The sequence below is a fragment of the Apus apus genome, chromosome 4 (genome assembly GCF_020740795.1).
Source record: "Apus apus isolate bApuApu2 chromosome 4, bApuApu2.pri.cur, whole genome shotgun sequence".
Taxonomy (NCBI): Eukaryota; Metazoa; Chordata; class Aves; order Apodiformes; family Apodidae; genus Apus; species Apus apus.
This window is the reverse complement of record NC_067285.1, coordinates 69,566,010-69,581,951: the sequence shown is the minus strand read 5'-3', so window position 1 is coordinate 69,581,951 and position 15,942 is coordinate 69,566,010. Positions and strand designations below refer to the sequence as shown.

The 15,942-nt window shown below is 38.9% G+C and overlaps 1 protein-coding gene across 3 annotated transcripts in view; it reads left to right on the top strand.

Annotated features, from left to right (window-relative positions):
• SH3D19 (SH3 domain containing 19) overlaps nt 1-15,942 on the top strand; it is an 83,135-nt gene that overhangs the window by 53,499 nt on the left and 13,694 nt on the right. For all 3 annotated transcript variants that reach the window (XM_051616952.1, XM_051616953.1, XM_051616954.1), the window contains exons 8-11: nt 7,656-7,763; nt 11,016-11,128; nt 13,262-13,320; nt 15,179-15,443. In XM_051616952.1, coding sequence (XP_051472912.1) covers nt 7,656-7,763; nt 11,016-11,128; nt 13,262-13,320; nt 15,179-15,443 — 545 coding nt within the window. The remainder of the gene's footprint in view (nt 1-7,655; nt 7,764-11,015; nt 11,129-13,261; nt 13,321-15,178; nt 15,444-15,942) is intronic.

The window sequence follows — 15,942 nt, the reverse complement described above, 5'->3', positions numbered from 1 at the left end:
ACCAAATGCTTTGAAAAGTAGTTCAGAGGGAGCCTTACCTTACCAGCAGGAGGCAGCTCTTTCTTTTCGTATCTTCATTCTATTAGTGTATTTCAATTCTAACAGTAATGCAACTACTGCATTTCTTAACTGTTTTATCAATCTATCTGTCTGTCTGCCTGTCTGCTTCATTGCAGTATGAAAGTTTGTTTCTGCCTGTATGGCCAAAAAAGTCCCAACCAAACCCCTCCTACTATCCATTTATATGTATTGTTCCTTCTTCTGGCACGAATGGTGACATTTTTGTGACATTGTAGTCAATTCAGAAAAACTGCTGCTTAAGCAACTCCAAATTGTCTGCTGTGGTTATATTGCCCAGCTGCTTGCTTTTAATTTCTTCCTCAGGAAGGAAAAGAAAAGAAAAAAAAAAAGAACTGAAATATTGCATCTTCAAAATAATGAAGCCTTTCTTAGGGTTCTGCTGTGTTACTTACGGTGCCTCTTGTTGTGGATATTTTAAAGTTACCTGTCTCCTTTTTTTATTTACTGACAAAAGTATCATCACCAGAAAAGTGAGCTGTCTCATCCATTTTAATCTGCTATTTAGCTAAAACCCTTGATAAAACCAGATTTACCTGAAGACATGCTGCTGTGGGGTGGAGTAGTGGAGATGTGGATCTGTGCTGCATCCTGTTGGTTTTGCTGTAAGTTTGGCAATCTCCAGCAGAATTGGTAACAAGCATCCATTAAGTTTTCAAACACTCCAGATATTTAGTAAACCTAAATTGGAGCCATCAGAACTAAGAAGTGACTCTGCTGTTACCACAGGAGAGAGCCTTATAGAGAGTTTCAGGAAACAAACAGTTTTAAATCACAGCTGTGTAATAGAGGAGCTCTTTAGGTTGTCACATGCAATTTAATTTGTGTTTGAGTTTCATGTCTATGGGTACTGTTAAGTGGTAACACACAAGTACACATTGCTTTTAATAATAACTGTCTTCTCTGATTATTAACTCTCTTTATTTTACAATAACACTTAAAATGCAGATACCCTTTGATCAGAGAGATTGTCCAGGAGCAACAAAATGCTTATTTTAAAGGAGTATTTAAAAAGAAATAATAATTAAAAAATATTGTTGCAAGAGAGTAGATAAGTGTTTTAAACAACACTATAAATTCTCTTGTCCTTCACATTTTCATTAAAAGATGTTGTATGCCTTACTGCTTTCCATCACCGATCCTCTGCTTTGGAGATTTCCAGCTTGCCTGTTTTGGGGGACTTGAATCTCTTGCCAATGAACAAACATTCATTCATCTGGCAAGAGTGGACAAGGCTGTGTTTCTTCATTTCCAGGGTAATTTTGGGGGTTGTTTTTTTTGCTGCCTGCTCCATGTCCAAGTACCTTATAGCATCCAGTTTTTGATGCAGGTTATGCAACTAATTTCTAAAACATGACCTCATGACTGACCTGTTCTGGGCAGGATGTTGGATTAGAGACCTCCTGGTGTAGGCTCCTGCAATCTAAACAGTCCTAATCTTACTTCAACTAGCAAAATAGATTAATTATGTAGGAATAGCCTCCAAACTCTCACATAATAACTCATGCTGGTATAAGCAGTCCTTTTGTGCCAAAGGTGGTGTAATTACTATCACCTTTGCTAGTACAGACAAGCTAGCAGTGGACCAAATGTTTGTACTTGGAGATACAAGTGCTAAGTGTGGGCATTCCTGCAGTTTTAGAATGACGTGCTGAAAGCTCAGAAACGGTCTATTTGTATCTGCTGCTGTGTACAATGTAACACTGCAGTTTTCCACCTCATAAAAGCTCGAATTGCCATTACGTGTTACAATCGCCCAATAAATTTTGCTATTCTAGCAGTTGATTTTATTTTATCTGTTCTCCAACTTTCCAACACTGTGGATGAGGTATTTCATTGCTCAGTTAAGGACATTTTGCATTTTCAACAAGTACGTTTGGGTTGGATCTTCTGTTTTGTCTCTCAGCAATTTTATTTCCTATACTTTCCAGAGAATATAAAGATCTACATAATTCTTTGACTTTGTGCACTTTTGTCATACTGATGACTAGGCTCCTTCTGTAAACTCCACATCTTACATGCATCCTGTAAACCTCGTTTATTATTTGGCTTGGACTCATTCCTCAAAAATGGTGATCACTGGCCTTGAGTTGCCTTGCTTTTTGTGGTGATCCATCTGATGTCAGCGATGAACAGGGAGCAATACCTAAAACCTATGCAGGTTGTTTACTACATTTTCTCTGCTCTGAGTAGCAATAAATGTTTCTGGATAAATTCTTTCCATCTTGCCGTCTTAGTACAATTATTAAAAAAAAAAAATATCTTGTTAATGTGTGAGAAGTTTGAAATTCCTGTTTTGGCATCTGGACATAAAGTTTCTGGGAGGAAAGATAATCCTAAAGATAAAACTTTCTGAAATTACTACGTGCTTGCTCTGGTGTTCTGTGGTTTTGATAAAACAGCATAAGCAGGTGCAGAAATAAAACTAATTCTTTGGCAACCACATTGGAACAGCTACTTATATGTAAACATTGCTACATATAAGAGATTTTTGCCAGCCCACTCACGTACCCATTTGATTAAATGTGGTAAAGCAAATCTCCTTGGCCTGATAAACTATAAATCTTTGAAGGAAGAAGGGACCACACAGCCCATCCAGAGCATCTACCAAAATAGCTGGGCTAGTCCTGAGAAACATCTGTGTAACAGGAGAAAGAAAGTCTAGAATATTATTATAGAAGATTTGCTTGTCTCTGCTCTATATTTTAAACCTGAAGCCGTACAAAGTTTGCTCCTCAATACTTTATTCCTCCTAATTGAGTGACCTGGTCTATTCTTCTAGTGTTAGGAGAATGCTGAGAAGCCTGAGTTTCACCTGAGGTTGCTTTCTGGTTGTGCACAAATTACATCCTGAAAGAGCCTGCATCCCATTATCCATCTTTTTCTTTTCCTTTTTCTTTTTTAATTTCCCAGCCTATTGAAAGGCATGGTCATGAACAGAGCATGGCAATTTTCTATGCAGAGAGAGCTGCAAATTGCATATTTTGAGAAAGGTGGTGTAGACCGTATTATTGTCTCTGGGTCAGAAGTGCCATTTCTAAAAACAGTGACCCGTTAGTTTTGGTGCTGAAAAATCACTGATGCTGGAATTCAGGTAGGATACCTGTCTAATAGTTTGTCTATTCAGAGTTGTAAATAGGTTGAGGTTTAGACTCTCGGTTGCAGCATTTCACAGTGTTACTTGAGCACGGACCCCATTCCACTTTGGCATGTTATTTGTCAGGTTTCCATAGAATCTCCAGCTATATTACTAGGAGGAATCTGTTCTTTAAAATCTTCCCCCAGATTTTGGTTAAGCATGCTTCCACAAACACCAGTGTGTTTTCATGGGGCTAGCCTTTTATAAATCCATTTGTTGATGAGGTTTGGTTCTCTTCTCTGTTCCTGTGAGACCCTGGGAACAACACTGTTCTGTGTAAGGAGAACATGTGAGCCTCATGTTTCACCAATTATTTAGTGGGGGTTTTTTTAATTAAAAATTGAAAGTAGATACAGTTGCATACTTCTGTAGTGGCAGCTGTCGTAACGTCAGCATCAACACCCTTTGTACTACGTTGTTCTCATGTGTCCCAAGAGTACTTCTTGCAGGACTGAGCATCTCCACAGCAGCTAATAACATTTGGTACTTTCAGCTTTCCATATCTGATTTATTTGGAGATTTCCCTTGTTGCTGCTGAGATATCTGTTATTATCTTAAAACCACCTACATAAAGCCTGCCAATAAATGTTTCAGAAAGATACCCATCTGTCCTGCTCACATGTGCAAAACCTGGTGTTGTTCTGTAACCTCCTAATTTTTTATTTTAAACAGGGATGGTAAATGAGAGTGGGAGAAAAAAAGCTGTCTCTCCTAAACTGGTAAAAGAAAGGTATTATATACAGTGTATTTGGATACACAGATTTCATTTGTCTTTCCTGTGAACAAACACAGTAATATATGTTACCACATAAACAGCTGAAACGGAAGCCATAGAAAAGTGAGTCTAAGGAAGACACAGGCTTTAAGCATCATTGCAAAAGTTTAATATATAAAAAAAAATCGATAGAAGTGTGTTGATATGTGCTATGAAATATGCCTTGCAGATTAATTTCCTTGAGCTGAGAAGTTTTAAATGAGTATATTAACAATTCCATTTTCACACCTCCATGAATTATGCTCAAACGATGCCCGATTGTTGTTAAACAACATAAAAATTTGATATGTTGTCAGTCCCATTGCACGAAGCAGCACAGTCATTTACTCAACCAATTTCTGCTGCAAACCCAACACAGGGGAATGGAATAACACAAACAAGGTAATGAGTTTTAAACTAATTATGAGGTGACAACAGTATCATTAAACATAAGATAATGAGTGAAAAACTAAGGTTCCTCAGATGGTTTTCTCAGCCTTAGAAATTACTTTTCTCAGACTTAAAAATTACTTCTCACATTTATTAATTTAGCGACCTCTGCCAACTGTTGAATGGTTGAGAAAACCATTTATATGCATAGCAATGATTAACAGCTGACAAACCGTAATTTTGTACAATTTTTAACCTCCCAGAAATTTACAAGAATACAGATCTGTGATTCTTTTTGGTGTTTAAAGCATTTCCACTTGGTACTCTGATGTCTATAGTTTTATAAGATGGAGGCTTTGAAAAATTATTTCCTCATTGTCCATGCAGAACTTCCTTAACCTCTGCAGAACCTTACCTTGAGAGGTTCTCTGTGTGCCAGCATGTTCACTATGGCCCTGCTGTATGAAGGAGCCCATGAGAGCCCTGCTCACCTTTCCTCTGCTCACCTTGTGTCTCCAGCTTCCTAATGGGCCAGTGCAGATTTCTGACCCTGCAGCCCTGCTGGCTTGCCAGGGTCACTCCTCAAATCTGGAAGATTATCTTCAAATTTGAGGATTCCCCTCAAATTTGGTGAAGCATTGGAATAGGCTGCCCAGGGAAGTGGTGGAGTCACCATCCCTGGAGGTGTTAAAAAAATGTGCGACAAAACCCACTTCTGGACATGGTGTAATGGACATGGTGTTGTTGGGTTGATGGTTGGACCTGAGACCATGGTTCTATGATCTGTTGTAGAGTTACCAGATAACTGGAAGAGAGAAGAAAGCCTGGTTTTGAATTTATTTTTTCAGCTGCAGTAAAGTCACTCTGAATACAGTGAGAGTGAAGTTTAGATAAATCTTTTTAAAATGCAATTCAAATGTTAGCAGAGTGACTAGCACATAAGTATAAAGTAATAAAAAAAAAGGATGACTGGAGGCTTCCTCTAAGAGTGGGATTTTTGTTTATTGTAAGACTGTACTTGCACTCCTCTTATGGTCTATGTTCTTAAATCCTCTAGAAAAACCCTTGCTCTGATGCAGAAGAGACCTCAACATTTTACTGATCAGTGCTATTCCATAACTTAAACCATGTGTTAGTTTTACACTTACTTTCTAAGTAACTTACCTTACTTTCTAAGGGGAAAAGACCTGGTTTCTGGATGCACCAGTGTCTTTGGGCATGATGTGATGGAGCCATCTTCTGCCTAGATGGGAGCACAGCTTATTTTTACCTATACCCTGTATACCTTTTGCTGGAGATGAATTGTTGACCTGTTGTGATCTTTTCTACCTGAAGTGTCCATTCAAAGCTGTTGTACAAGGAACCCTGACAGAAGGAACTGATGTCCTTTGATTCATGACTGAACTGTGACATGAAGTTGTCAGGCAGGTTTCTGGGGAGCCTGTAGGCAGGTAGGTGACCTGACTTTGAGGGAGACCATGGCACTGACCCCTGTGGCACACCTGTACATGACGGATCTGCCTGCAAAGAGAGCCTTGAGCAAGGGGCTAACTGGGGGGTGGACCCAGGCCCTGCAGCATGTTTTCCCCCCTGTTGCTACAGCCACGTGCCAGCAGCACAGATCAGCAGCAGGAGCTGGGGAGAGGAGCTGGGGACACAGGCAGAGTGGGCTGCTGGGTGCAGGCAAAAGCCCCTGGCAAGAAGTAGCAGCAGAGGCAGCAAGAGCTGTGACCACCGAGTTGTGTGTGTGTGGGAGGGCAGTTTCTTATGCTGTAATTCAGCAGCTCAATATTACACAGTCTTTTCTCTCACTGAAATTACTTTGGGCCTGTTTTTGGTGGACAAACAACAACAGCGAAACAGCAGAGCTTGAGGTACTTAGTCTTATTCCTCTCTCTCTAAAAATGCCAAGGCTTTCAAAATTAAAATGCTAAAAGGTTTTAATGAGGTTGTTCATAAATAAATACAGTATTTCTGGATTTTTTTAAATCTTCCATATATTCCCAGACACTGATTTGTAGTGTCTTGGTAAACTGCAGTGTGTTACACTACCCAAAATCCTCTGTAAGAAAGAATGAGTTCATATTACATAATTTTAAAATTGTTTTTTTTATAAGTGTTGAAGGTAGAATTTTTTTTTCAAATACAGAACTTCCAACTCTGTCAGCAAAGTGTGGCAGTAGTTTTGGGAAAAGGTATGTTTTTATGTGAACTCCTGAAGAATGTAAAGAGATGCCCAGCATGCTTCCTCTCTGAGACTCTGACAGTCCATAAATAACATCTCATTGAGCCTACACATCTCAAAAGGCCACCAGAGGAGATCAAACTTGGTTGTTGGGGCTATATGTGTCACAGAGAATTTTTTGTCCAGAGTGCTTCTCCAGTTTCTACTTTACACGTTTATGATACCGTTAAGTGTTGCCACTTTACTGCAGTTTTTGGTAATATCAGAGAAAAAAGTAGCAGTAACAGAGAAGAGGTATAAGTGAAGTATAGCACTTTGACATGCAGGTGTACGTGAGAAAGAACCCATTGATTTGGATTTTATTTATGTACAAGTATTTTTACAGCTGCTTTCTACATACACATATGTTCCCATGCCTATTAATAAAAGACCAGTGTTTAAGTTTCTGAAGCACAGAAAATATTGCTCCTGTCTTTCCAATGGAGTGATTGGACAGGCTTGTGGAGGCATGAGCGATGCAGGCAGGGACAGAGCTCAGGAACAACTTCAGCCCTTGGTCTGAACCAGCCTCCCCCATGACACCAGGTTTATAATCAACAAAATGATGATGAATATTCCAGGGAATTAGTTGCTCTAGAGCAAAGGCATTTTGTAATCAGTAATGTTTATGCTTTGCTTTGTTTTGTTTCTGTAGGCATTTTATCTGTTGCAGTGCTGATTGTTTAGCTTTGGCAAGATTTTATTGATTAAAACTTTTTAGCTAATGAGTTCACAGCTATGTCTGCGTATTAGAACAACTGCTTTCAAAATGTTTCCCTAAAGCCATCCTGATTTCAGGTTCCTATTACCAAGCTATGCAGTTCTTCTTGTTCAGTGGCTTATATAATCCCAGAAGGCATCTGGAGCATGTTTATGTTAAGTCAACTATGAATGCAGATGTACAAAGAGCTGAGTGTGCAATTTGCATCAGCCTCGTTTGTATTTTCTTTTTATTACTTTATTTGGTGTGAAATATAAGTGACCTTAATAATGAAAGCAATACATAGAGAGATTTGTGTTCAACAAATACATATTAAGCATGTCTGTTTGTTTTTTTTTTTTCCTCTTAGATCCATTTCAGTTCCTCACCAAAAGTGAACCTGGAAAGGAACAGACAGCTCAACCAGCTGTAGCCCGGAAACCCACTGTGATCCGAATCCCAGCTAAACCTGGGAAATGTAAGTTCTTCCATATTGCCTGAGAAATCTCTTATCAGAAAATTATTTTAACTGGAATGTACCATTTACTAATTGAGTTGCTGTTTACTAGCTATATCAGCTGCTAAAGGAATCCTGTGGCACAGTTTGACAAGACAGAGAGCCAACCGAAGGGCTCTGGTGAGAGGGAAAAATAGGCAGGAGTCATGTTCCCTAATGTATATCAGAGATTAAATGGTGTATGGGGGGGCATCTAAAGGCTGGCAGGGAAGAGCTGAAGGAGACCCTTTCAGCAGAAGCAAGCTTGTTTTGTCAGCTAAACCACATCAGTGAGCTGTACCTTTGGTCATATTGACACCTGTTCTGACATCAACTGAGGATATTTTAATACTGCTTCCAAGAATCCTGGAAGCAGTGCCCCCACTTGTCAAAGGGATTACATTAATGTATTAAACTGTTTCAAACACAGCCTAATTGGGATGTAAGCAGTTTTCACAACTTACATCAAAAAGTTTCCTTGACCGTTGATCGATTTGAAATCTGTTGCCATTTAAGCAATAGTGTTTTGGTTGCAGTTGAGGAAGTGAGAAAGGCATGCAAGAACATTGGTGCAAAAACCTGATGTGTTCAATTTTGTGTCAAGGTCTTGACTATAGTTTTCTGACTGTTACTCTGTTCCTCATGCCTTCCACTTCTAACCCTGTACAGGTTTACAAATGACACCGACAGTATCTCAGAGTGGAAATTTATCAGAGAGCCACAAGGTCTTTGTATTGATCTTTGCTGGAGTACATACTTGCTTCTGTTTAGCCATGTATTTTATCCTCAAATCTTAGCAAGAAAAGTCACAAGATAGCTCTTAAAACTCATATTTCAAAATCATACTTTACTACACGGAGTAAGTGTAGAGCCAACTCGTAGCAACTAGATGTCCAGATGGCTTTTCTCATTAGACATTATCCCATTACATCCCCAGTTCCCTTTTCCCACCACCATCACCTCAGTGCTAAAATACTATGTTTTCTTTTCCTCTGCATGTGTGATAAAAGCAGTGGAAATTATTAAAAATGCAGGGAAGATGGAAGATAAAGCTATGAGGAAAATTCTTTCTGCTAATACTTGGCCATAAATACAAGGTTTTTTCAGTTAGAAGAATTTGCTTACAAACTACTGTAAAGAACCCAGGACATAATTTTTCTTCACAAAATAAATTGTAATTTCTGGTTGGCTTTTTTTGTATTTTTTATTTTGGTTTGGTTTGGTTTTGTTGTGTTTTTTTTAAAAAAAACAACCTTTTTTTTTCCTTTTTATTCCCTGAGTTGAATTATCTTTAGAACCTGTAGATAACTGGTCCCTTGCTGCTCTCTAGTGGCAATTGCACAGGAGACTGCAGGTCATAGTGTACTTCGCTACAATTGTCAGGGCTGTGTGAAGGACTGACTGCTTTCTGGGTGGCTTTGGCTGGCAGGTTCCAAGAAAGCAGAGTAGCCTTTTGTCAGATAGGAGCTGCTGCAGAAATGTAAGCTGTTAAAAGTGTGAGAAAAATATAACTACGCCAAGGTCTAACACAGATACAGTAGCCTCTACCTTTTCAAGAGTCACAAACCAAAAAGAAAAAACTTGATAAACAAACAAAACCCTCATACCCAGCACTACCAAATCGGAGACAGAGCTGGATACTTGAGGATTTAAACTCCTGTGAAGCACTTATTTAGCAGTACCATTTTTTTCGAGCTGTGATTAGAAAGGAAGCATTGAATTTCCACTTCAGTTATTGCACTTAGAAATCACTGAAAATAACACCTGCCTTCTAGTTCATGAATTTGTTTTATTCTTTCTTTAGTTCCTTTAATTTTGGTCTTATAAAGAGTAAAAGCAGGGAAATGAGACCATCTGTGTATACATCAAGATTTGAAGTGGTGTGAATAAATAAATCTCTCGTGCTTTTTATATATCAGTGAAGTATGATAAGAGAAGATTTCTCTTCCAGTTACTATCAGGTATTGTTTTTATTTTTCATCCATCATATTAGCTTAGAAGAGTGATGAATGTTGATAACTTCTTTTCCCTGTGCTCAGTCACTGCCAAAACGATAACTGTGACTTGCTCCTAAGACTAAGGGATTTATCCTTGAACTGATCCATTTTTAAACATCACACCAGCATTTTAAATCAGAGTAATGCATCTGAGGTGTTAAAAACAACTCTTCTTCCTGTGTGTTTGCTTGTTGAGAGTACTTTTCATGAAATGAGCAACTGAAAGATTTTATTTGGATAGAATCTCTCCTCTTTTTTGTCATCAGTTTATAGATGTCCTGGCTATCTATGCATACTTTTATAGAACTCCAAGGCTGGCTGCAAATCAGTAGAGCTTAAGTGTCTGCTGTTCTTTGTATGAAATTAATTTTCCTGGTATACAAATACATTGCAAAACAGATGTCAAAGTTCCATTATATAAAGACAAAATGATGGGTAGATATGCTGGCAAAACCTGTGCAAGTGCTTCCCAGGATTCAGTGGCAGACATGCTGAAGGCAAATAACGTCTAATTAGCAGTTTTTTGTGTTCTTTAAGACTGATGTCATGATCACTTTTCCATAGCAAGAGCCTGTACTGTTTCCTCTTCCATGTCCTAAATTTGCTTAGATCCTTAAAGACTACTGGGGAGCTTCTATCTGTGTTTTCTTTCTGTCACCCTGAATTTTGTAGCAGGCAACAGTTTCTTTTATTGCCTTTACCTTTCTGGAGATTCTTCCATCCAAGTCTCCTGATCTTTCAGGGTTACTTGAAATAACCCTCAGCTGTTTTCCAGGCTGAAGGATATTCCAGGAGCTGACAGCTGAAAAAAAGTGAGCCAGTTTAGAAATGTAGCTGGGAGATGGTGATGGTGTTTCAGGGTATCCAGTAATGAGTCTGACATTCCCAGGGGTAGAAACTCTTCTACTCATCTAATATTATACCAGCAAGAATTGCAGCTGAATCCCTGAAACTCTATAATAACTTGCTGGTGTCCTGAGAATAAAGTGAACATCCATTATGCAGGATGAGAAGTATTCCTGAAGTGAGCCTCAGAGCTGCAATATTTCCTTCATGTCCCTTTTATCTTTACTAGCCTTTAAGTGGTCCTGCCCACTGGCTGCTCTGACTTTGAGGAGGAAGTTGGGTTCACCAAGAAAATGTCCCAAACCAGTGTGGATGCCCTGGGCTATTGTTGGTCTATGTCAAGAAGCTGTTAATTAGACTTTTATTTGGGAACTTTTGGGTTTTTTTACAGCTTTAAGTGAAGTCCCACACAGCCCTCCTCCACTTCCTGCTGAAAAGCCTATTGGGAACACCTCTGATATCACAGTGGGAAAGCCCAGCAGTGCTGACCTAGTAAAAAAAGTGGTAAGTCAGAACTGTTTTCCTGTATTAAGACTTCGTCTGCTTTGGTTAATAGATCTCTTGTGACTCTCAACCATTTGTAAAGTAAGTTACATGAAGGACCTGCAAATGAAAGGACTACACAGAAATGTAAGGCTTTTTTCTTTTAATTGCATCCTCTAATTTAATTAGGTCATTTAGACTGCCGTCCATTCTGAAAAGCACTTAGTTGCTTTTACTAAACTTTGATCACATCTATCTTCAATTTTATGTATTTAGCAGCTGGGATCAGGATATTCTACAATTTAGTTTTAAAAGCTCTTGGGTGTGTGTACCTCTTGGTATCTCTTGGTGTCTGTCCAGATTTCCAGGCAGAGAAAACTTTCCTTGTAGATTAATGAAACTTGCTTTCTTCAGCTTTTCCCTTCTAGTTGTTTTCTGCTGGTCCTGTCAGAGCCTGGGTAGAACCAGCTATTTTGGAAAGTAAGGCTCTGCTCCTGAGCACATAGTAATGGTTGACATTGTAGCTGTGTATCCCCATATGCCCATTGACACAAAGTTACAAAAGTGAATGGAATCAAACTAGAAAATGACAGTAGAATTTCCATATATTGAGTGCTGTGATGGCAAGAATGGCCGAGGATCTTGTGGAAACCACAGGCAGTAAAAAGATAAAATAAAAAACCCTCACTAGATGGACGCTTGCCAAGAAATGTCTTTGTGGCTACCTCTGCTAATAAGATGAAGGGGTTTTTAAATGTCATGACTGAAGAGGCTATTCATAGATGTCCCATCTTTTCTGGATAATGCTGAAAAAATAATTTCCAATAAAAGACATTAAATAGCATTTTATACAATGCAACCCCAAAACTTCTACAATGTCATCTGGGTTATTGTGACAGGCATGTGTAAAAAAATCCTCTGAAGCATAAAGAAAAAGACTGCATCAAATCCACTGAACCATTTAAATCTTATCTCTGTAAAAGGTAAGAACTTCTGTGCTTCTAAAGCTAGTATTGTTTGTCAGTGGAAGTGATTGACCAGCAACAGTAAAAATCATTGGCCATAAGCAGCAGTTGGCACAGATTTCTTCCTTTTCACACAGAAGAGGAAAATCTTTGGTATGAGGATAACATCCCCATCTGAAAGTTTGTTTTCTTTCTAATCAGGATCATTCATTTGGGGACTTCATCAGGGGTCAAAATGTTGTAACAAAACACATCTAGGTATTTTTCTAGGTGGGAGAATCACAGATACTGTTTACCAGTTTCAAGCACATGTATCCCTAATTAAGTAAACAAGATGGTTCGGGCCTATTTAAAATTACTGGTTCAAAAAGGATACTTTCGAGCCCAGATTTAGCACTCTGATTTACCATGGTGTTCCACAAGCAGCTGTGCTTGTTCAGTGGAGTTGGCAGAACTCTCTGGCACTGGGATGAAAACTAACAGCAGGAGCCAGAAAGGATGGTAACTTATTAATCCATTACTGTGGTTCAAGCCCTTCAGACATGGCACATGCGTCCCTCTACTGACTCTGCTACAGGGTAGTAATCTCTGACAGGGTCAGAATGGGCAGATGGGAGGAGTGATGACTTCATCTGCCAAAGCAAGATTCACCAGCGTTTATCTATTAGATCTCCTGGAAACATACTTCGATGCCTTCTTTAATGAAAGAGAATGTTATTTGCAAGAGACACTGTCTGTCCTGTGCGAGTTACATCAGTGTCATGTCTTCTGCTTTAAGCCTGTTCAAAGTGTTTCATCTGTCAAAGTTAAATCAAAACTGATAATGTAACTGCAGCAGTTGAAATCCTACAGGCAATGAAATTGAACATTTTTATAACTCTCCGAAATTTGGCTCTTAAGCCCTGACTCCCATGTAGTAGGAAAAGAGGGCTCGTCATAACTAATGCACACTTTAAGCTGTGATTCAGGTAGTCAACCAGGTTATTTACATCACCCTCCATGTCCAACAAGACTTTAAAAGGCTAGAACACAGCACATACTCATTATTTTGTTTCCAGACCTCTAGCAACTCTTATTTTTCCTGTCTGTAGGATATAATTTAATGTAAAAAATGCATCATTTAAACAAGATAATTTTTGTTGCCTAGGCTTAAATAAATGGTGGTTTTTTTTCTTTTGAATATTTGTAGGAGTTGGATCATTCAGAACAGGGTGGAGTGCCTCCGCTAGAACCTGTACTACCCCCAAGGTAAGTGCAGTTCTTCAATGACTCAGTTAAAAAGTGGTGTTTCTGAGTTAGTTTGCCTAGTTAGTCTCAGTGTAGACACTACCAACTCCAGTCCTAACTCAATAGGCTTGGGTAGGTAGTATGCTTAAATAGGCAGGACCAAGTTGCTGGCTGACTAATACTTGTTTGTACATTATTGGTATGAACAGGGAGATTATAGGAGGACAGCTGTTTGGCTCTTCAGCTAATGTACAGTGGCTGCTGACAGTCATTCCTTTCTGCATCTTTAACCTTTCCACCCACAGCTGAACACAGAACATCCTCTCCTGCATGTTGCTGATCTTTTGATCAACAGTATTTTCACTTGTGGCTGGGTTTGAGTGGTGAAGGAATGGAGGTGGCAGATGCTGCCACCCTGAAAAGGGCAGATGCTGGGCCAGCACCAACCCAGAAGCATTGGATAGTTTATACAGTTCACTTCAGATCTAAAATGCCTGTAAAGGTGCAGAAACAATGATAACCTTAAGTTTTTTATTCTTTTGAACCAACAAGAAAGAAGGGGTGCAGAGGCAAAAGTAGCTGGACCTGCCTTAAATTCAGGTCCACTGAATGCCAGAGCCAAACTGGAGGGAGAAAAGGCATGGGCCAACTGACCCACTGCAGCTATCTCACTCTAAATCTGTGGGTTTAAACACTTAGAGTTTGCTCTGTTGTGTCAGGACAAGAGAATCTTTCAGTTATGAAACTTAGTCTACCAATAATAAAAAGTATTCGTTAACAGGAGAGAATGAAGTTGTACTCACAAGGAGACACCATAATATTGCCCCTTATAGGCTTGTTACTTTCCCCTGTTCGGTTTAGCATAACAGCATTGCTGATTCTCCCAAGGCTCTCTGAAACTGCAGTAAACATTTTGTCTTTTCACTCTTCTGCTCAAATGGATTTTATTTTTTTTAGAGTAAGCAGTAATAATTATCTGATTTGCTTGTTACAGTTTTCTGGTTTAGCTGAGTTGCCTTGCAAACATATGGATTGGTTTGTTTCCAGATTTAAAGCAGTCTAACTTAGAATTTCCCCTTGTGTGAATATTGAAAATACTTAGCTTAGGATGAGGCCAAGAAAGGAAAGAGTTGGAAGTTGAAAAGAAGTGGTTTTTTATTATTATTTAAAAAGTCATCTATACTCAAAAAGTAATAGAGAACTCTTATCAGGAGCATTAGTAGAGCACTAATATCTTCTCAGATACTTTACAGGCAGCTTTTTTAATCAATGCTTAGTAAGGGGAAATTTTTAGATATTTTTTTATATATATATATTTTTTTTTAATTACCACTCTTCACTTTAGTAATCTCTGCTTTTGGTTTCTAAACTACTTTTCACTAAGGAGTGCGTGGTACCTTTTGCATTGCTAGAGACTTGAGTGTTTCACAGGTTGGAACTAGATGATCTGTAAGGTCCCTTCCAACCCAAACCATTCTATGATTCTATTACATCCCAGGGAATGAGCTAGGCTGATTCCAGAAGACTAGCTAGATCAGCAGAACTTTTCAGGGCTTTCACTAAAGCTCTGCACTGGAAGAACTTTTTTGTGAGGCAGCTTACACAGTGGGCTCCTGAGGAAGCTGGCAGGCTGTTCATAAGTGGTGAGGCAACTTGGAAAATATGTGTTTGAACGATCTGTCTAAAGACTTATTGTCCAGCCCCAGTATCTGAAGGGTTCACATATTCCTGGAGAGCTTCAGATACTACACACTCTACAGCCCAGGTCATCATGAGACACATTTCCTTACTGCATACTCTATAGCTAGGGCAGTGCTGGAGGATGAGGTGACAGGATTATTAATATGCATATTTATCTGATGTTTTGCCCAATTTTTAGGCCTGTGGATGGAAAAATAATACCTGCTCGGCCTCCTCCACCAAAAGGTGTTCCTGGAAGGCCACCTCCACCAAAACTCTCTGCAGCCAAGACTTCCTCCCAGAAGGATGCTCTTCCACGATCTATTTCTGACGTTGCTCCTGATAAAAAACCCAGCAAGTTCAGATTGGGACCCAAGAGAGCAAAAAGTCAAGTCTTTAAAACTCCAGATCCAGCATTACCTCCTAGACCTAAACCAGGTCATCCTCTCTACAGTAAATACATGGTGAGAGTTGAAATAGAGTATCTGAGACTTGTTTATAAAATAGTGCTGGTTAAAATAGTAGTGAAAAAGGCAGTAAGGTAGGTTACTATGATGTGGCTTTCAAAGAGCATCTATCAGCTTGATATTCCTTAGAAAATACTAACAGCTGGAAGAAGCAGTATATACATGTGAAGTATAGATTTAAGTGTATTTGTGTGTGTATGTGTTATTTTTATATATATATATATCTTCAATGCATAGCTTTTGGTTTCGGGGAGTTCATTTTACAGTCACCTGTTCTGATTGTATTACAGCATGTAAAATGATGCTAAACAATTGCATTTATATATTGTTTTATTCCCTGTATATGTCAAAATGCTTAAAAAATTGGGAGGCATCAGAACTTTAAAAGTCTCTTACCTTGCTTAATCAAGCCTGCAAATTGTGAGGAATGTAACATCACTTATCCTGTATTTCCGTCCTATTGATGCTATCCCTTTTCATTATAAAAATGTTGCTT